Genomic DNA, 20,606 nt, shown 5'->3' on the forward strand with positions numbered 1-20,606 from the left:
TGGTGGTTGGGGGGGAGGAGGTGGAGGTTGGGGGGGAGGAAGTAGTGGTTCGGGGAGGAGGAGGTGGTGGTTGGGAGGGGGGAGGAGGTGGTGGTTGGGAGGGGGGAGGAGGTGGTTGGGGGGGGAGGTAGTGGTGGTTGGGGGGGGAGGAGGTGGTGGTTGGGGGGGAGGAGGGGGGAGGAGGAGGTTGGAGGGGGGAGGAGGAGGTTGGGGGGGAGGAGGAGGTTGGTGTGGGTGGGAGGTGGGGGAGGAGGTGTTGGTTGGGGGAGGAGGTGGGGGGAGGAGGTGTTGGTTGGGGGAGGAGGTGGTGGTTGGGGGAGGAGGTGATGGTTGGGGGGGAGGAGGAGGTGGGGGGGAGGAGGTGGTGGTTGGGGGGGAGGAGGTGGTGGTTGGGGGGAGGAGGAGGTGGTGGTTTGGGGGGGCGGGAGGAGGTGGTGGTTGGGGGGGAGGAGGAGGTGGTGGGGGGGAGGAGGAGGTGGTGGTTGGGGGGAGGAGGTGGTGGTTGGGGGGGAGGAGGTGGTGGTTGGGGGGGAGGAGGTGGTGGTTGGGGGGGAGGAGATGGTGGTTGGGGGGAGGAGGAGGTGGTGGTTGGGGGGAGGAGGAGGTGGTGGTTGGGGGGGGAGGAGGTGATGGTTGGGGGGAGGAGGAGGTGGTGGTTGGGGGGAGGAGGTGGTGGTTGGGGGGAGGAGGAGGTGGTGGTTGGGGGGGGAGGAGGAGGTGGTGGTTTGGGGGGCGGGAGGAGGTGGTGGTTGGTGGGGGGGAGGAGGTGGTGGTTGGTTGGGGGGGGGAGGTTGGTGGGGGGGGGAGGTTGGAGGGGGGAGGAGGAGGTTGGGGGGGAGGAGGAGGTTGGTGGGAGGGGGAGGAGGTGGTGGTTGGGGGAGGAGGTGGTGGTTGGGGGCGGGGAGGAGGTGGTGGTTGGGGGCGGGGAGGAGGTGGTGGTTGGGGGGGAGTAGGTGGTGGTTGGGGGGGAGGAGGTGGTGGTTGGGGGGTAGGAAGTAGTGGTTCGGGGGAGGAGGAGGTGGTGGTTGGGAGGGGGGAGGTAGTGGTGGTTGGGGGGGAGTAGGTGGTGGTTGGGGGGGAGGAGGTGGTTGGAGGGGGGAGGAGGAGGTTGGAGGGGGAGGAGGAGGTGGTTGGGGGGGAGGAAGTAGTGGTTCGGGGGGGGGAGGAGGAGGTGGTGGTTGGGAGGGGGGAGGAGGTGGTTGGGGGGGAGGAGGTGGTGGTGGTTGGGGGGGAGGAGGTGGTGGTTGGGGGGGGGGAGGAGGAGGTGGTTGGAGGGGGGAGGAGGGGGGAGGAGGAGGTGGTTGGGGGGGAGGAAGTAGTGGTTCGGGGGGAGGAGGAGGTGGTGGTTGGGAGGGGGGAGGAGGTGGTTGGGGAGGAGGAGGTTGTTGGGGGCGGGGAGGAGGTGGTGGTTGGGGGGGGAGTAGGTGGTGGTTGGGGGGGAGGAGGTGGTGGTTGGGGGGGAGGAAGTAGTGGTTCGGGGGAGGAGGAGGTGGTGGTTGGGAGGGGGGAGGAGGTGGTTGGGGGGGAGGTAGTGGTGGTTGGGGGGGGAGTAGGTGGTGGTTGGGGGGGAGGAGGTGGTTGGAGGGGGGAGGAGGTGGTTGGAGGGGGGAGGAGGAGGTTGGAGGGGGGAGGAGGAGGTTGGGGGGGAGGAGGAGGTTGGTGTGGGTGGGAGGGGGAGGAGGTGGGGGGAGGAGGTGTTGGTTGGGGAGGAGGTGGTGGTTGGGGGAGGAGGTGGTGGTTGGGGGGGAGGAAGTAGTGGTTCGGGGGGGAGGAGGAGGTGGTGGTTGGGAGGGGGGAGGAGCTGGTTGGGGGGGAGGAGGTGGTTGGGGGGGGAGGAGGTGGTGGTGGTTGGGGGGGGGGAGGAGGTGGTGGTTGGCGGGGGGGGAGGAGGAGGTGGTTTGGGGGGGGATGAGGTGGTTTGGGGGGGAAGAGGTGATGGTTGGGGGGGAGAGGAGGTGGTGGTTTGGGGTGGGCGGAGGAGGTGGTGGTTGGGGGGGAGGAGGTGGTGGTTGGGGGGGAGGAGGTGGTGGTTGGGGGGAGGAGGAGGTGCTAGTTGGGGGGGAGGAGGAGGTGGTGGTTGGGGGGGGGAGGAGGTGGTGGTGGGGGGGAGGAGGTGGTGGTTGGGGGGGGAGGAGGTGGTAGTTGGGGGGAGGAGGAGGTGGTAGTTGGGGGGGGAGGAGGAGGTGGTAGTTGGGGGGGAGGAGGAGGTGGTGGTTGGGGGGGACGAGGAGGTGGTGGTTGGGGGGGCGGGAGGAGGTGATGGTTGGGGGGGGGGAGGAGGTGGTGGTTGGTGGGGGGAGAGGAGGTGGTGGGGGTGAGGAGGTGGTGTTTGGTGGGGGGTGGAGGAGGTTGGAGGGAGGAGGAGGAGGAGGAGGTCGGGGGGGAGGTTGAGGTTGTTGGGGGGGAGGAGGTTGGTGGGGGGAGTGGAGGTGGTGGTGGTGGGTGGGAGGAGGTTGTGGTGGGGGGGAGGAGGTAGTGGGGGGGAGGAGGTGGGGATGGGGAGGGGAGGAGGTGGGGGAGGGGAGGAGGTGGGGGGGAGGAGGTGGGGGAGGGGGGAGGTGGGTGGGAGGAGGTGGGGGAGGGGAGAGTAGGTGGTGGTGGTTGGGAGGGGGGAGGAGGTGGTTGGGGGGGGGAGGTAGTGGTGGTTGGGGGGGGAGTAGGTGGTGGTTGGGGGGGAGGAGGTGGTTGGAGGGGGAGGAGGAGGTTGGGGGGGAGGAGGAGGTTGGTGTGGGTGGGAGGGGGAGGAGGTGGGGGGAGGAGGTGTTGGTTGGGGAGGAGGTGGTGGTTGGGGGAGAAGGTGGTGGTTGGGGGGGAGGAAGTAGTGGTTCGGGGGGGGAGGAGGAGGTGGTGGTTGGGGGGGAGGAGGTGGTTGGGGGGGAGGAGGTGGTTGGGGGGGGAGGAGGTGGTGGTGGTTGGGGGGGGAGGAGGTGGTGGTTGGGGGGGCGGGAGGAGGTGATGGTTGGGGGGGGGGAGGAGGTGGTGGTTGGTGGGGGGAGAGGAGGTGGTGGTTGGTGGGGGGGAGGAGGTGGTGTTTGGTGGGGGGTGGAGGAGGTTGGAGGGAGGAGGAGGAGGAGGAGGTCGGGGGGGAGGTTGAGGTTGGTGGGGGGGAGGAGGTTGGTGGGGGGAGTGGAGGTGGTGGTGGTGGGTGGGAGGAGGTTGTGGTGGGGGGGAGGAGGTAGTGGGGGGGAGGAGGTGGGGAGGGGAGGAGGTGGGGGAGGGGAGGAGGTGGGGGGGAGGAGGTGGGGGAGGGGGGAGGTGGGTGGGAGGAGGTGGGGGAGGGGAGAGTAGGTGGTGGTGGTTGGGAGGGGGGAGGAGGTGGTTGGGGGGGGAGGTAGTGGTGGTTGGGGGGGAGTAGGTGGTGGTTGGGGGGGAGGAGGTGGTTGGAGGGGGAGGAGGGGGGAGGAGGAGGTTGGGGGGGAGGAGGAGGTTGGTGTGGGTGGGAGGGGGAGGAGGTGGGGGGAGGAGGTGTTGGTTGGGGAGGAGGTGGTGGTTGGGGGAGAAGGTGGTGGTTGGGGGGGAGGAAGTAGTGGTTCGGGGGGGGAGGAGGAGGTGGTGGTTGGGGGGGAGGAGGTGGTTGGGGGGGAGGAGGTGGTTGGGGGGGAGGAGGTGGTGGTGGTTGGGGGGGGAGGAGGTGGTGGTTGGGGGGGGGAGGAGGAGGTGGTTTGTGGGGGGAGGAGGTGGTTTGGGGGGGGGAGAGGTGATGGTTGGGGGGGGAGAGGAGGTGGGTGGTTTGGGGTGGGCGGAGGAGGTGGTGGTTGGGGGGGAGGAGGTGGTGGTTGGGGGGAGGAGGTGGTGGTTGGGGGGGGAGGAGGTGGTGGTTGGGGGGGGAAGGTGGTGGTTGGGGGGGGAGGAGGTGGTAGTTGGGGGGAGGAGGAGGTGGTAGTTGGGGGGGAGGAGGAGGTGGTAGTTGGGGGGGAGGAGGAGGTGGTGGTTGGGGGGGACGAGGAGGTGGTGGTTGGGGGGGCGGGAGGAGGTGGTGGTGGTTGGTGGGGGGGAGGAGGTGGTGTTTGGTGGGGGGGTGGAGGAGGTTGGAGGGAGGAGGAGGAGGAGGTTGGTGGGGGGAGGAGGTTGGTGGGGGGGGAGGAGGTTGGTGGGGGGAGTGGAGGTGGTGGTGGTGGGTGGGAGGAGGTTGTGGTGGGGGGAGGAGGTAGTGGGGGGGGAGGAGGTGGGGATGGGGAGGGGGAGGAGGTGGGGGGGAGGAGGTGGGGGATGGGAGGAGGTGGGGGGGGAGGAGGTGGGGAGGTGGGTGGGAGGAGGTGGGGGAGGGGAGAGGAGGTGGTGGTGGTGGGGGGAGAGGTGGTGAGGGGGGAGGAGGTGGGGGGGAGGAGGTGGTGGTTGGGGGGAGGAGGAGGTTGGTGGGGGGGGAGGAGGAGGTTGGTGGGGGGGGAGGAGGTTGGTGGGGGGAGGAGGAGGTTGGTGGGGTGGAGGAGGAGGTTGGTGGGGGAGGAGGAGGTTGGTGGGGGGGAGGAGCTTGGTGGGGGGGAGGAGGAGGTTGGTGGGGGGGAGGAGGTTGGTGGGGGAGGAGGAGGTTGGTGGGGGGAGGGGGGGTTGGTGAGGAGGAGGTTGGTGGGGGAGGAGGAGGTTGGTGGGGGGAGGGGGGGTTGGTGAGGGTGAGGAGGAGGTTGGTGGGGGGAAGTGGTGGGGAGGGAGGAGGAGGTGTGGGCGGAGGAGGAGGTGGCGGCAGGAGGTGGGGGGCAGGAGGGGGGGAATGTGGTGGGGGGGGGGGAGGAGGTGGTTTGGGGGGGGATGAGGTGGTTTGGGGGGGGAAGAGGTGATGGTTGGGGGGGAGAGGAGGTGGTGGTTTGGGGTGGGCGGAGGAGGTGGTGGTTGGGGGGGAGGAGGTGGTGGTTGGGGGGGAGGAGGTGGTGGTTGGGGGGAGGAGGAGGTGGTAGTTGGGGGGGAGGAGGAGGTGGTAGTTGGGGGGGAGGAGGAGGTGGTGGTGGGGGGGGGAGGAGGTGGTGGTGGGGGGGGGAGGAGGTGGTGGTGGGGGGGGAGGAGGTGGTAGTTGGGGGGAGGAGGAGGTGGTAGTTGGGGGGGGGAGGAGGAGGTGGTAGTTGGGGGGGAGGAGGAGGTGGTGGTTGGGGGGGACGAGGAGGTGGTGGTTGGGGGGGCGGGAGGAGGTGATGGTTGGGGGGGGGAGGAGGTGGTGGTTGGTGGGGGGAGAGGAGGTGGTGGTTGGTGGGGGGGAGGAGGTGGTGTTTGGTGGGGGGTGGAGGAGGTTGGAGGGAGGAGGAGGAGGAGGAGGTCGGGGGGGAGGTTGAGGTTGGTGGGGGGGAGGAGGTTGGTGGGGGGAGTGGAGGTGGTGGTGGTGGGTGGGAGGAGGTTGTGGTGGGGGGGAGGAGGTAGTGGGGGGGAGGAGGTGGGGATGGGGAGGGGAGGAGGTGGGGGGGAGGAGGTGGGGGAGGGGAGGAGGTGGGGGGAGGAGGTGGGGGAGGGGGAGGTGGGTGGGAGGAGGTGGGGGAGGGGAGAGTAGGTGGTGGTGGTTGGGAGGGGGGAGGAGGTGGTTGGGGGGGGAGGTAGTGGTGGTTGGGGGGGGAGTAGGTGGTGGTTGGGGGGGAGGAGGTGGTTGGAGGGGGAGGAGGAGGTTGGAGGGGGGAGGAGGAGGTTGGGGGGGAGGAGGAGGTTGGTGTGGGTGGGAGGGGGAGGAGGTGGGGGGAGGAGGTGTTGGTTGGGGAGGAGGTGGTGGTTGGGGGAGAAGGTGGTGGTTGGGGGGGAGGAAGTAGTGGTTCGGGGGGGGGAGGAGGAGGTGGTGGTTGGGAGGGGGGAGGAGGTGGTTGGGGGGAGGAGGTGGTTGGGGGGGGAGGAGGTGGTGGTGGTTGGGGGGGGAGGAGGTGGTGGTTGGGGGGGGGAGGAGGAGGTGGTTTGTGGGGGGAGGAGGTGGTTTGGGGGGGGGAAGAGGTGATGGTTGGGGGGGGAGAGGAGGTGGTGGTTTGGGGTGGGCGGAGGAGGTGGTGGTTGGGGGGGAGGAGGTGGTGGTTGGGGGGGGAGGTGGTGGTTGGGGGGGGAGGAGGTGGTGGTTGGGGGGGGAGGAGGTGGTGGTTGGGGGGGGGAGGTGGTGGTTGGGGGGGGAGGAGGTGGTGGTTGGGGGGGGGAGGTGGTGGTTGGGGGGGAGGAGGTGGTAGTTGGGGGGAGGAGGAGGTGGTAGTTGGGGGGGAGGAGGAGGTGGTAGTTGGGGGGAGGAGGAGGTGGTGGTTGGGGGGACGAGGAGGTGGTGGTTGGGGGGGCGGGAGGAGGTGGTGGTTGGTGGGGTGGAGGAGGTGGTGTTTGGTGGGGGGGTGGAGGAGGTTGGAGGGAGGAGGAGGAGGAGGTTGGTGGGGGGAGGAGGTTGGTGGGGGGGGAGGAGGTTGGTGGGGGAGTGGAGGTGGTGGTGGTGGGTGGGAGGAGGTTGTGGTGGGGGGAGGAGGTAGTGGGGGGGAGGAGGTGGGGATGGGGAGGGGAGGAGGTGGGGGGGAGGAGGTGGGGGATGGGAGGAGGTGGGGGGGAGGAGGTGGGGAGGTGGGTGGGAGGAGGTGGGGGAGGGGAGAGGAGGTGGTGGTGGTGGGGGGAGAGGTGGTGAGGGGGGAGGAGGTGGGGGGGAGGAGGTGGTGGTTGGGGGGAGGAGGAGGTTGGGGGGAGGGGAGGAGGAGGTTGGTGGGGGGGAGGAGGAGGTTGGTGGGGGGGAGGAGGAGGTTGGTGGGGGGGAGGAGGTTGGTGGGGGGAGGAGGAGGTTGGTGGGGTGGAGGAGGAGGTTGGTGGGGGGAGGAGCTTGGCGGGGGGAGGAGGAGGTTGGTGGGGGGGGAGGAGGTTGGTGGGGGAGGAGGAGGTTGGTGGGGGAGGGGGGGTTGGTGAGGAGGAGGTTGGTGGGGGAGGAGGAGGTTGGTGGGGGGAGGGGGGGTTGGTGAGGGTGAGGAGGAGGTTGGTGGGGGGGAAGTGGTGGGGAGGGAGGAGGAGGTGTGGGCGGAGGAGGAGGTGGCGGCAGGAGGTGGGGGGCAGGAGGTGGGGGGCAGGAGGGGGGGAATGTGGTGGGGGCAGGAGGAGGTTGGGGGAGGAGAAGGAGGTGGTGGTGGGGGGTGGAGGAGGTGGTGGGGGTGGGGAGGAGGTGGGGGTGGGAGGAGGTTTGGGGGAGGAGGTTTAGGGGGAGGAGGGGGCATGAGGAGGATGGGGGAGGAGGGGGGGTGAAGAGGATGGGGGAGGAGGGGGCGTGAAGAGGTTGGGGGAGGAGGGGCATGAAGAGGTGGGGGGGAGGCGGCGTGTGAAGTGGTAGGGGGGAGGAGAAGGTGTGAAGAGGTTGGGGGAGGAGGGGGTGTGCAGAGGTTGGGGGGAGGAGGGGGTTTGAATAGGTTGGGGGAGGAGGTGGCATGAAGAGGTTGGGGAGGAGGGGGCATGTGGAGGTTGAGGGGAGGAGGGGGCATGAAGAGGTTTGGGGGTGAGGAGGCGAGTGAAGTGGTTGGGGGGAAGGAGAGGGTGTGAAGAGGTTGGGGGAGGAGGGTGCATGAAGAGGTTGGGGAGGAGGGGGCGTGAAGAGGTTGGGGAGAGGAGGGGGCGTGAAGTGGTTGGGGGAGTAAGGGGTGTGAAGAGGTTGGGGGAGTAAGGGGCGTGAAGAGGTTTGGGGAGTAAGGGGCGTGAAGAGGTCGGGGGAGGAGGTGTCGTGAAGAGGTTGGGGGTGGAGGGGGCATGAGGAGGTTGAGGGGAGGAGGGGGCGTGAAGAGGTTGGGGGTGGAGGCGGCGTGAGGAGGTTGAGGGGAGGAGGGGGCATGTGGAGGGTGAGGGGACGAGGGAGCATGAATAGGCATGAAGAGGTTGGCGGGAGGAGGGGGAGTGAAGTGGTTGGGGGGAAGGATGGGGTGTGAAGAGGTTAGGTGGAGGATGGGGCGTGTGGAGGCTGGGGGGGGGAAGGGACGTGAAAAGTATTTTTCTGCGAACAGCTCAAACAGACCATTTAGCACATGAAAAGAAAATAATAGATATTTACAGCGTGGAAAGGAGGAGGTGGTGGGGGGGGGGAAGTGGAGGTGGTGGGGGGGAGTGGAGGTAGTGGGGGGGGGGACTGGAGGTGGAAAGGTGGAGGTGGAGAAAGACTCTTAAATGGCGGGCGGAAACCTTTCAGTTATACACTTTCATATCTGTCTTAAGTCATATAATCACACCCCAATATAATCCTAATTGGTTTGGGTTAGACTCAAACACATTTGATTTGATGGCATGCCGTCCATCTTCAATGTGCAACATTAGCTTTTCTGACTTAGCTGTTATCTGCATTGTGAACAATGGTGCCTTCATGTTGCTATAGTATTCAGTCCTTGTCCTTGACAATTAGCACAAGCAGTGTCAAATTGTCTTGCAACTGTGCTGTTTTAATGTCACACTGACTTTGAAAATATGCATTTGCCAGAACAACGGACCTCAGTAAAAGTGAATTATGCTGTATAAATGGGTATTTAAAACTGGGGCTTAATATTTATGCTTAAACAGCTATCTTTTACCTATACTAGTTGTATTCAAAATACCTGGCTTCTACAATCTCCCTCCTCTCACTTTAAACCTATGCCCTCTAGTTGTAGACTTTGCTACCTTTGGGAAAAGATGTCGACTATCTACCTTATCAATGCTCCTCATTATTTTATAGACCTCTATATGATTCGAATCCGGCTTGGGTCACTGTCTGTGCAGAGTCTGCACATCCTCCCCGTGTGTGCGTGGGTTTCCTCCGGGTGCTCTGGTTTCCTCCCACAGTCCAAAGATGTGCAGGTTAGGTGGATTGGCCATGATAAATTGCCCTTAGTGTCCAAAATTGCCCTTAGTGTTGGGTGGGGTTACTGGGTTATGGGGATAGGGTGGAGGTGTTGACCTTGCGTAGGGTGCTCTTTCCAAGAGCCGGTGCAGACTCGATGGGCCAAATGGCCTCCTTCTGCACTGTAAATTCTATGATAATCTATGATCACCCCTAAGCCTCCTACGCTCCAGGGAAAAAAGGTCCCAGCCTATCCAGCCTCTCCTTATAACTCAGACCAACAAGTCCTGGTACTACCCTCGTAAATATCTCCTGCACTCGTTCTAGTTTAACAGTATACTTCCTGTACTAGGGTGACCAGAACTGAAGACAGTATTCCATGTGTGGTCTTACCAATGTCTTGTACAACTTCAACAAGATGCCCCAACTCATGTATTCAGTATTCTGACCAATCAAACCCAGCATGCTGAATGCCTTCTTCACCACCCTGTCCACCCGTGACTCCACCTTCAAGGAGCTATGAATCTGTATTCCAAGATCTCTATGGTCTGTAACTGTCCCCAACTCCCGACCATTAACTGCCCTGCCCTGGTTTAATCTACCAAAATGCATCACCTCACATTTATCCAAATTAAACTCCATCTGCCATTCATCGGCCCACTGGCCCAATTGATCAAGATCCTGTTGCAATCTTATATAATCTTCTTCACTATCCATTGTGCCAGCAATCTTGTTGTCACATTACTAACTATGCCTCCCACATTCTCATCCAAATCATTAATATATATCACAAATAACAGTGGATCCAGCACTAATCCCTGAGGCACATCGCTGGTCACAGGCCTCCAGTTTGAAAAACAACCCTCCACAACCACCCTTTGGCTTCGGTCGCCAAGCCAATTTTGTATCCAATTGGCTACCTCATCCTGGATTCTGTGAGATTTAACCTTTTGCAACAACCTACCATGCGGCACCTTGTCAAAGGCCTTGCTAAAGTTCATGTAGACAACAAAGAACAAAGAAAGGTACGGCACAGGAACAGGCCCTTTGGCCCACCAAGCCTGCGCCGACCATGCTGCCCGTCTAAACTAGAATCTTCTACACTTCCGGGGTCCGTATTCCTCTATTCCCATCCTATTCATGTATTTGTCTAGATGCCCCTTAAACGTCACGATCGTCCCTGCTTCCACCACCTCCTCCGGCAACAGGTTCAAGGCACCCACTACCCTCTGTGTAAAAAAACTTGCCTCGTACATCTCCTCTAAACCTTGCCCCTTGCACCTTAAACCTATGCCCCCTAGTAATTGACCCCTCTACCCTGGGAAAAAGTCTCTGACTATCCACTCTGTCTCTGCCCCTCATAATCTTGTAGACCTCTATCAGGTCGCACCTCAACCTCCGTCGTTCCAGTGAGAACAAACCGAGTTTATTCAACCGCTCCTCATAGCAACGTTGACCGCACTGCTCTCATCTACCTTCATGGTTACCCTTTCAAAAAACTCAGTCAAATTCTTGAGACATGACTTTCCCCTTACAAAGCCATGCTGACTTTCCCTAATTCGCTCTTGCCTGTCTAAATGCCTGTAGATCCTGTCCCTCAGAATACCTTCTAACAACTTACCCACGACAGAAGTAAGCATAATAATAAACACATAATAGGCAACACCAGGTACACAATGTAAATACATAGATACTGGATCGGGTGAAGCACACAGGAGTTTAGCATTAATCAGGTCAGTACGTAAGAGGGTGGTTTAGGAGTCTGATAACAGCGGGGAAGAAGCTGTTTTGACCTGCCCTGGTAGCCACGTAATGTGGCTAGTCCAATTCAGTTTCTGATCAATGGTAACCCTGTGGCGAGTAACTCATCTCCTGACTCGCCAAAGCCTGTCCACTATCTACAGGGCACAAGTCAAAATCCTGGAACTCCTTCCCTCATAGCAGAGTGGGTGTCTCTACACCAAATGAACTGCAGCAGTTCATGAACGCAGCTCACCACCACCTTCTGAAGGGCAGTTAGGGATGGGCAACAAATGCTGGCCTTACCAGCGAAACCCACATCCCGTAAAAGTTAATTTAAAAGAGTAAATGGCCAACTGTACAGCCCACAAGTGTTTCTCACCCACTTTTACTCATTGTTACTTCATGTCAAGCACGCAGCCTTGAGTTCAACTTTACTGTAGCCAATCACTGAAACTGTTGGTGTACAGACACCTTTGCACAAAAAAAGAGTACTTTCCATTTGTCCTTATCAAGGTGGTACTGCCCAGATCATGCTGAAAGAGGAGGCAGTTAAGACACTTGATGCAACCTCTACCACCCACAACAGATGCATGGGAACACCATCGCCACCACCCTATAATGTAGATCAGTTCATTCATGTAATTTGATCTTGAGTTACTTGTGATTGGCGTTGGAATATTGGACACCAGCAGCTGATGAATAGCTGCTGGCTGCATATGGTGTAACACTATTTTCCCTGGCAGTGATCTTCACACCAGAATTGGCTTTTGAAAATCTGCAAAATGCAGATGTATGAAGTATGGATTTCATGTTGAGAGGAATACCCAAGAGAAATATTCTCTTCCCATCAGTTTCACATCTCATGGGGTAAAGCAAGAGACTCTATTGAAGGTCAACTGCACTCATGGTGAGACTATCTTATTTAAACAACTTCAGGGCCTTGCTATGCCACTTCAGTAGGTATGATAGACAAGTCACATCGGACATGGAACAGGACAGATGCCTACATGCCAGATACACCAAGATTGACTACCTGTTTTGTACCAGCGCATTAGTATTATTGGCCTAGAATGTTCTTCAAGCCGCTGATACCTGATAATGCCTTGAAGAAAAATGCTGTGTGTTAATCATTGTTTTCATGTTTCCGCAGGCACTAACGTTTTTGACAACAATAGAAATTCAACAGTAAGAAAATTAATTTATAAAGCTGCTTTGTATTTTGTGTTGTATATGCTCATTCTTCTGTGCTGTACTTTTTATGGTTCCATACCAGTCGGGAAATGTGATTAAGGATACCTCCAGATGATAAGTTAGTACACATTCACCAGTGTGGTGTCAATTTCTAGAATTTGAGCTCATGAACTTTTGTATAAATTATATAGTTATCACTTCAGCCATTCACAACTATATGTCAATATCAATTCTCTATGTCGTGAATTTTGTAATCTGGAAAAATAATATTATTTTACTGTGTTTTTCGATATATGAACTAATTTCACATCTAATGTCTTATGGAGAAAACAAGGTGACTCCGTTGGAGGTCAACTGCGTTGTTTTTTTTGTCAACCTATCTCCGCCATGATGTTATAGGAACAGTATGAAAGAAAACTCCCAATTAAATTACCCAGATCATTGGCCCAAATATTCCAATCAGGATCAGAACACCTATTTCCGACTCTGATTTTCCTGAGTAATCTTCCAATGGACAATCCTGCAGAACTCAGTCAGTTCAGGAAATCTCAGAAACAACATCAAAAAGAAGGCTTCTTTTCATGGCACTGGCTGCTGTATTCTGGTAAGTAATTTAAATGCTTCGAAGGCTTCTTTGAAAGCTACAGAAAGAAGGTAAAGGGGTAGGATGGGTGAGATGAGATGGTAGGTTGACAGGATGGAAGCTTAGTAGTATGATAGGGTGGGTAGGTTGGCAGGGGACAGCTGTGTGGGATCGTAAGTGGGTAGGGGAGTAGGGATGACAGGGTGGCAGTTGGAAAATGTGGCAGGTTAGTAAGGTGTGGTGGTAAGTAGAGTGGAAAGTGGATGAGGTGCTAAGGTGGCAGGTGGATAGGGTATCAGGAGGCAGAGAGGGGAGGTGGGTTGAGGAGCTAGTGAGGTTAGGTCGGGAAGGAGGCGGGGACGGATTCGGGTTGTAGGATCGGATCAGATCAAGAAGGAATTGGGTCTTGGAGGAATTGTCAGGGATCGGGTGGATGGTCAGTCGGTTGTTGGAGGAGATATCAAGGATTCTGTGTGGATGATTGTTGGGTGGGTGGGGGGTGCTGTTCGGTTGTAGTTACCCAGGATTGAGACTGTCTGTTTACATTTCCTGTGTAATTAAGAAGCCACTGTCCAACGTCTTTGACTCTAATTCAGAGTAGGAGACTTTTTTTGGAGGGTCCCGGGAGGCAGGGGAATTGCCCATCCGAGGTTTAGATTCCCAGACAGCTCCCACTGAGTCAGTGCAATGGAATTTCCAAGGGGTCATATCATCCATGATAAGTCCAGTCTCGAATGAACTGGAGACTGGTAGATCAGGGCCTATGTAGCTTAATCTTTTGTCTGATTTGCCATCCATTTTTTGTTTGTAGAAATTCTATTAAAGAAAAGAAAAAATATGGCAAAATTAAAAGAACATTGAAATAAAATGGATGGGATTATTAAAAATAATAGAACCAAAGTAAATAACAAATGGAAAACTGGGCATGATAGCAAAACTATTTCACAAAAATTGGGACATTGAGAAAAATTCAATGGAATAGACATTAGTTCATGGCATCTGTAAAGAGAAAGCAAACATTGCAAATTAAATTGTACATTAAAGAAGCATGATTATAAAAAACAGAAACAGAAAAAAACCAGACCAAGAATCTGGATCTTTTGTACGTGTTGCATCCACTTTTGACCTTCGTTCCACCTCCATAACATTGCATGCCTTTACCCCTACTTCAGACCATCTTCTATTGAAATCTTTATGCAAATATCTTTGTCACTTCCACATCGCATTACTCTAATACCCTCTGAGCCAGCCTCTTACTTTGTGTAAACTTTAGTTCATTCAAAACTATGTTGCCCATAACCTATATCATTTGTCCCCACTGGCCTCTTCCTTAACCTCCAAATATCAAAATTAAAATTCTCATCCCTTTGATTAAATCCCTCTACTACAGCCACCAAAACTGCAAAGACTCCCCAGCCCCAGGGCAGCACGGTAGCCTTGTGGATAGCACAATTGCTTCACAGCTCCAGGGTCCCAGGTTCGATTCCAGCTTGGGTCACTGTCTGTGCGGAGTCTGCACATCCTCCCCGTGTGTGCGTGGGTTTCCTCCGGGTGCTCCGGTTTCCTCTCACAGTCCAAAGATGTGCAGGTTAGGTGGATTGGCCATGATAAATTGCCCTTAGTGTCCAAAAATTGCCCTTAGTGTTGGGTGGGGTTACTGGGTTATGGGGATAGGGTGGCGGTGTTGACCTTGGGTAGGGTGCTCTTTCCAAGAGCCGGTGCAGACTCGATGGGCCGAATGGCCTCCTTCTGCACTGCACTGTAAATTCTATGTAAATTCTGAACTTCAGCCTCCTCTGCATCCCACATATTCTTTCATACCATCATTGGCCCCGTCTTCTGGAATTCCTTCTTTACATCTTCCAACTTCCTTTTACACCCATCTTAAAACCCACCAGTGCACATGTGATACCATTCTTTGAGCTTGGTGTCAATTATTTTCCTTATACCCTAGAGGCACTTTGGGACTCTTTCCAGTATTACAAGTTCCAAATAAATGCATGTTGTGATGGGATTGAGAAGTTATGTAACTCTTAAAATAATAATACTGTTGTTGCTGGCAGTTTTGGGGGAATTCAGGTGACTCCGCTGCTCTACTAAACAATGTATGGTACCATGCTTTCAAATTTGTACACAGTAAATGGTTGAAGCATGTATGGGCAGCACGGTAACACAGTGATTGGCACTGTTGCTTCACAGTGCCAGGGATACGGGTTTGATTCCCGGCTTGGGTCACTGTCTGCGGAGTCTGCATGTTCTTCCCCTATCTGCTTGGGTTTCCTCCGGGTGCTCCGGTTTCCTCCCACAAGTCCCGAAAGACGTGCTTGTTAGGTGAATTGAACATTCTGAATTCTCCCTCTGTGTACCCGAACAGGTGCTGGAGTGTGGCGACTAGGGGCTGTACACAGTAACTTTATTGCAGTGATAATGTAAGCCTACTTGTGAAACTAATAAAGATTATGGGCAGGATTCTCTCCCCCCCACCCCCCACGACGGGTGGGAGAATCGCCTGGGCGCTGCACGAATTGCGCCCCGACCCCCGTACGCGATTCTCCCCCACCCCCGAAACCAGCGGCGCACGATTTGCGCCGGGACGCTCGGAGAATCAGCGCAAATGGCGAGCGGCGATTCTCCGGCCCGGATGGGCTGAGCGGCCGCTACAACACGACAGGTTCAAGCCGGCGCCGTCCACCCCGGAACGCTGGGGGGGCGGCCTGTGGGGGGGGGGAGGGGGGCTTCTTCACCAGGGAGGGCCTCCGATGGGGTCTGGCCCACGATCGGGGCCCACCGATCCGCGGGCCGGCCTCTTCTCCCCCCCCCCCCCCGGGACTACTTACCGCAGCGGCTGCACATGCGCAGGATTGAGCTGCCCCAACTGCGCATGCGCGCGACCCAAGGTGCCGCGTCTTTTACGCGGCGCCGGGTCTCCGAGGCCCCGCCCCCGCAAATTGCGCCACGCCCCTGCCAGCCCAACGGAGGCCGCAGAATAGGGGTCCGGTTTTTACTCCGGCGTTGGCACTTAGACTTCCCGTTGGGAGAATCCCGCCCTATAGATTATGCCACAAAATTCTGCCTGTAAATATAAAAGGCATTGAGCTGTACATTATAAGTTTACAATATATTTATGGATGAGGAAATCTATTAAATATATCATAACCTCATTGTCTGATAATTTCTTGTCTGTGAGAGGGTAGCTGGGTGGAGTGGATGTGGTGGGCTGCTGGGGTTTAAAATCAAGGCCTATGAACGGAACTTCTCATTACACCTTCCATCTCTTTTTCTTCCTCTAGATGTACCCTCGGGAAAAAAAATACTCATTATATCTGACCGTCAGCTATCACTCTGTATCACTCAAAGTCCAACTCAGAGATGTCAACTCCAGTGCAACTTGCGTGAAATAAGCAAGAGTGCACTTGGTAAATACAATGCACTAGTGAGCAGGAGCATTTGGGAGTTGAACTTGAGGATATATTGCCCCTTGGGTGAAAAGCCTGGAGTTCCAAATCATGTGGATACTACTTGTGTAAGAAGGATGCTTTTTGATCCTCAGCTGAGGGCTATATCAGGCAGTGTGCTACAAATGCTAAGTCAAGTGGAGAAGTTCATTATCTACACATGCAATAATCATCTGGATGTCTTTACTACTCTTGCAGTACATTTAACCATCTGGTAGATCGCAGCAGCAGTCCCTTGACTGAGTAGTTAAGAGCTTGCTTACAGATTGTGGTAGTATGTATTAGGGGTCATGTGGGACTGTGAAGCCGTGATGCTATTGGCTGACAGATCCCGGGTCCTGGTTGGCTGTTGACTCCTGGCTCCGCCCTGAAGGCGGAGTATAAGAACCCGAGCTTCTCCCCGCCGCTCCATTCTGTTGCTGAACTGCTGGGGACAAGTCTCGCTTAATAAAGCCTCATCGACTTCATCTCTACTCGTCTCTCTCGTAAGTCATTGTGCGCAACAATTTATTAAGCGAGCTTAAAAGCCTATGGAGCTCCGGATCGCCCCGGAATGCCTGCGGATCAGCCCCTACGCAGCGAACTCGGCAGCAGTTTTTAAACGCTGGCAAGCTTGTTTTGAAGGCTACCTCCGAACGGCCCCCGGCCACATCACAGAAGACCAGAAAATGCAGATCCTGCATTCGAGGGTAAGCCCGGAAATTTACCCTCTCATAGAAGACGCAGAAGATTTCCCGACGGCGCTCGCAGCACTGAAGAGCATCTACGTTCGCCCCGTGAACCAGGTCTACGCACGCTACCAACTCGCAACGAGACGGCAAAGTCCCGGAGAATCGTTAGAGGAATTCTATGCCGCGCTGCTAATTTTGGGACGGGGCTGCAGCTGCCCGCCGGTGAACGCGATTGAACACACGGACATGCTAATTCGCGATGCATATGTGGCAGGGATGAACTCTCCCCAAATCCGCCAAAGACTTTTAGAAAAAGAGTCGCTAGGACTCTCAGAGGCATGGGCCATTGCAGCTTCCCTAGATGTGGCCTCGCAATACGCCCGCGCCTACGGCCCCGACCGCGCGGCAGCCCCTTGGGCTCCGTGGACACCCGTCACGACAAAACCCCCCCCCCTCCCTCAAGGCTTGCGCGGTTAAAGCGCCAGATCATCCCGGAGGGGCCCGCTGCTATTTCTGCGGGCAAGCGAAACACCCCCGGCAGCGCTGCCCGGCCCGCGCAGCTATTTGCAAAAGCTGCGGCAAGAAGGGCCATTACGCGGCTGTGTGCCGGTCCCGGGGAGTCGCCGCAATCCCCGGAGAAGAACGAGCCCAGCGCATCCCAAACGCTCCCTAACCCCCCCAGCGCCCCATGTGCGACCCCCGGGCGCCGCCATTTTGGGTCCTGGCCACCACGAGGGGAGGATGGGCGCCACCATCTTGTGACTCCCCAGCCACGTGCGATTCATGGGGGCGGCCATTTTGTCCACCCCCGACCACGTGCGATCCATGGGGGCGGCCATTTTGTCCACCCCCGGCCGCGTGCGATTCATGGACGCCGCCATCTTGGATGACAACAAAGGACCCCAGCATCGACGGCTCCACGGGGTCCGAAGAAGACGCCGAGACACTACGACCACGACTGGCTTCGGTGACGCTGGATCAATCACGGCCCCGGACGTTCCAGACGACGACAACAACGTTGCTGATCAACGGACACGAGACATCATGCCTGATCGACTCCGGGAGCACCGAAAGTTTCATTCACCCCGACACGGTAAGACGCTGTTTTCTGACCATCCATCCAAGTACGCAAAACGTTTCCCTAGCTGCAGGATCCCACTCCGTAGAGATCAAAGGGTTCTGCATCGCGAACCTAACTGTGCAAGGGAGGGAGTTTAAGAACTATAGGCTCTACGTCCTCCCCCAACTCTGCGCACCAACATTACTGGGATTAGATTTCCAGTGTAACCTGCAGAGCCTAACATTTCAATTTGGCGGCCCAATACCCCCACTCACTATCTGCGGCCTCGCAACTCTCAAGGTTGAACCGCCGTCCTTGTTTGCAAACCTCACCCCGGATTGCAAACCCGTCGCCACTAGGAGCAGACGGTACAGCGCCCAGGACCGGATATTTATTCGGTCTGAAGTCCAGCGGTTGCTGAAGGAAGGCATAATCCAGGCCAGCAATAGTCCCTGGAGAGCCCAGGTGGTAGTAGTAAAGACCGGGGAAAAGCAAAGGATGGTCATAGACTATAGCCAGACCACCAACAGGTACACACAGCTAGATGCGTACCCTCTCCCCCGCATATCCGACATGGTAAATCGGATTGCCCAGTATAAGGTTTTCTCCACCGTGGACCTCAAGTCCGCCTACCACCAGCTCCCCATCCGCCCAGGTGACCGCAAGTACACAGCCTTCGAGGCAGACGGGCGTCTATACCACTTCCTAAGGGTCCCATTTGGTGTCACGAACGGGGTCTCGGTCTTCCATCGGGAGATGGACCGAATGGTTGACCAGCACGGGTTGCAGGCCACGTTCCCGTATCTCGACAACGTAACCATCTGCGGCCACGATCAGCAGGACCACGACGCCAACCTCCAAAAATTCCTCCAGACCGCTAACGCCTTGAACCTCACATACAACGAGGAAAATTGCATTTTTAGCACAAACCGGCTGGCCATCCTGGGATACGTAGTGCGCAATGGGATAATAGGCCCCGACCCCGAACGCATGCGCCCCCTCATGGAATTTCCCCTCCCCCACTGCTCCAAAGCCCTGAAACGTTGCCTGCGGTTCTTTTCATATTACGCCCAGTGGGTCCCCCAGTATGCAGACAAGGCCCGCCCACTAATACAGACCACTACCTTCCCCCTGTCGACAGAGGCTCGCCAGGCCTTCAGCCGCATCAAAGCGGATATCGCAAAGGCCACGATGCGCGCCATCGACGAGTCCCTCCCCTTCCAGGTCGAGAGCGACACCTCCGACGTAGCTCTGGCAGCCACCCTTAACCAAGCGGGCAGACCCGTGGCCTTTTTCTCCCGAACCCTCCAAGCCTCAGAAATCCGCCACTCCTCAGTGGAAACGGAAGCCCAAGCCATAGTGGAAGCTGTGCGACATTGGAGGCATTACCTGGCCGGCAGGAGATTCACTCTCCTCACCGACCAACGGTCGGTAGCCTTCATGTTCGATAATGCACAGCGGGGCAAAATTAAAAATGACAAGATCTTAAGGTGGAGGATCGAGCTCTCCACCTTTAACTACGAGATCTTGTACCGTCCCGGAAAGCTGAACGAGCCGTCCGATGCCCTATCCCGCGGCACATGTGCCAAAGCACAAATAGACCATCTCCAAGCCCTCCACGAGGACCTCTGCCACCTGGGGGTCACTCGGTTCTACCATTTTATAAAGTCCCGCAACCTCCCCTACTCTGTGGAGGAGGTCCGTACAGTCACCAGGAACTGCCACATCTGCGCGGAGTGCAAACCGCACTTTTTCAGGCCGGATAGAGTGCACCTGATCAAGGCTTCCCGCCCCTTTGAACGCCTCAGTCTGGATTTCAAAGGGCCCCTCCCCTCCACCGACCGCAACACATACTTCCTGAACGTGGTGGACGAGTACTCCCGTTTCCCCTTTGCCATCCCCTGCCCCGACGTGACAGCGGCCACAGTCATTATAGCCCTTGGTACCATATTCACACTGTTCGGTTGCCCCGCATATATCCATAGCGACAGGGGGTCCTCCTTCATGAGTGACGAGCTGCGCCAGTTCCTGCTCAGCAAGGGCATAGCCTCGAGCACGACAACCAGCTACAACCCCCGGGGGAACGGGCAAGTAGAGAGGGAGAACGGCACGGTCTGGAAGACCGTCCTACTGGCCCTACGGTCCAGTGATCTCCCAGTTTCCCGGTGGCAGGAGGTCCTCCCGGACGCTCTCCACTCCATCCGGTCGCTGCTGTGTACCACCACTAACCAAACGCCTCATGAGCGCCTCCTTGTCTTCCCCAGGAAGTCCTCCACCGGAACGTCGCTGCCGACCTGGCTGGCGGCCCCAGGACCCATCTTGCTCCGGAAACATGTGCGGGCGCACAAGTCGGACTCGTTGGTCGAGAGGGTTCACCTCCTCCACGCGAACCCGCAGTACGCCTACGTGGCGTACCCCGACGGCCGACAGGACACGGTCTCCCTGCGAGACCTGGCGCCCGCCGGCAACACGCACACCCCCCCGACACCGATCATCCCCTCCCTGCCACCGGCGCACCCCGCGACCGCCCCCTTCCCGAGAGGATCGGTCCTCCTCCCGTGTCCGCCCAGGAGTGAAACAGGAACAAACACCGAAACGCTCCCGGAGACGACAACGCCGGAACAAGCACCTGCACCACCACCGGGGCTGAGGCGATCGACGGGGAAGACCAGACCGCCCGCTCGACTCGTGGCATCGGCGTGACACCAAGAATGTTGTTGGACTGTAACAAAAATGTTTTCTCTTACTAATATTGTAAATAGTTTCACAAACCTTGTACATAGCCCAGTGTAGGGCTAAAACTGTAATGACATGCCCGAAATGTTCCTCCCAGGACCAGCCTTGTAAACCCCTACCACCATGCGAACCACCACCCCGCCGGGTTCATTTTTTAACAAGGGGTGAATGTGGTAGTATGTATTCGGGGTCATGTGGGACTGTGAAGTCGTGATGCTATTGGCTGACAGATCCCGGGTCCTGGTTGGCTGTTGACTTCTGGCTCCGCCCTGAAGGCAGAGTATAAGAACCCGAGCTTCTCCCCGCCGCTCCATTCTGTTGCTGAACTGCTGGGGACAAGTCTCGCTTAATAAAGTCTCATCGACTTCATCTCTACTCGTCTCTCTCGTAAGTCATTGTGCGCTACACAGATTAGTTGCCATTCCAAGGCAGTGTTCGGAAATGGGAATGCTGCTCC

At 57.6% G+C, this 20,606-nt stretch overlaps 1 protein-coding gene across 1 annotated transcript in view; it reads left to right on the top strand.

Annotated features, from left to right (window-relative positions):
• Positions 1-11,415: 11,415 nt before the first annotated feature.
• LOC140411483 (calcium and integrin-binding family member 4-like) overlaps positions 11,416-20,606 on the top strand; it is a 143,322-nt gene continuing 134,131 nt past the window's right edge. Inside the window, exons 1-2 of the mRNA XM_072500575.1 lie at positions 11,416-11,493; positions 11,604-11,638. Coding sequence (XP_072356676.1) covers positions 11,416-11,493; positions 11,604-11,638 — 113 coding nt within the window. The remainder of the gene's footprint in view (positions 11,494-11,603; positions 11,639-20,606) is intronic.

The sequence above is a fragment of the Scyliorhinus torazame genome, chromosome 4, assembly GCF_047496885.1.
Source record: "Scyliorhinus torazame isolate Kashiwa2021f chromosome 4, sScyTor2.1, whole genome shotgun sequence".
Lineage (NCBI taxonomy): Eukaryota > Metazoa > Chordata > Chondrichthyes > Carcharhiniformes > Scyliorhinidae > Scyliorhinus > Scyliorhinus torazame.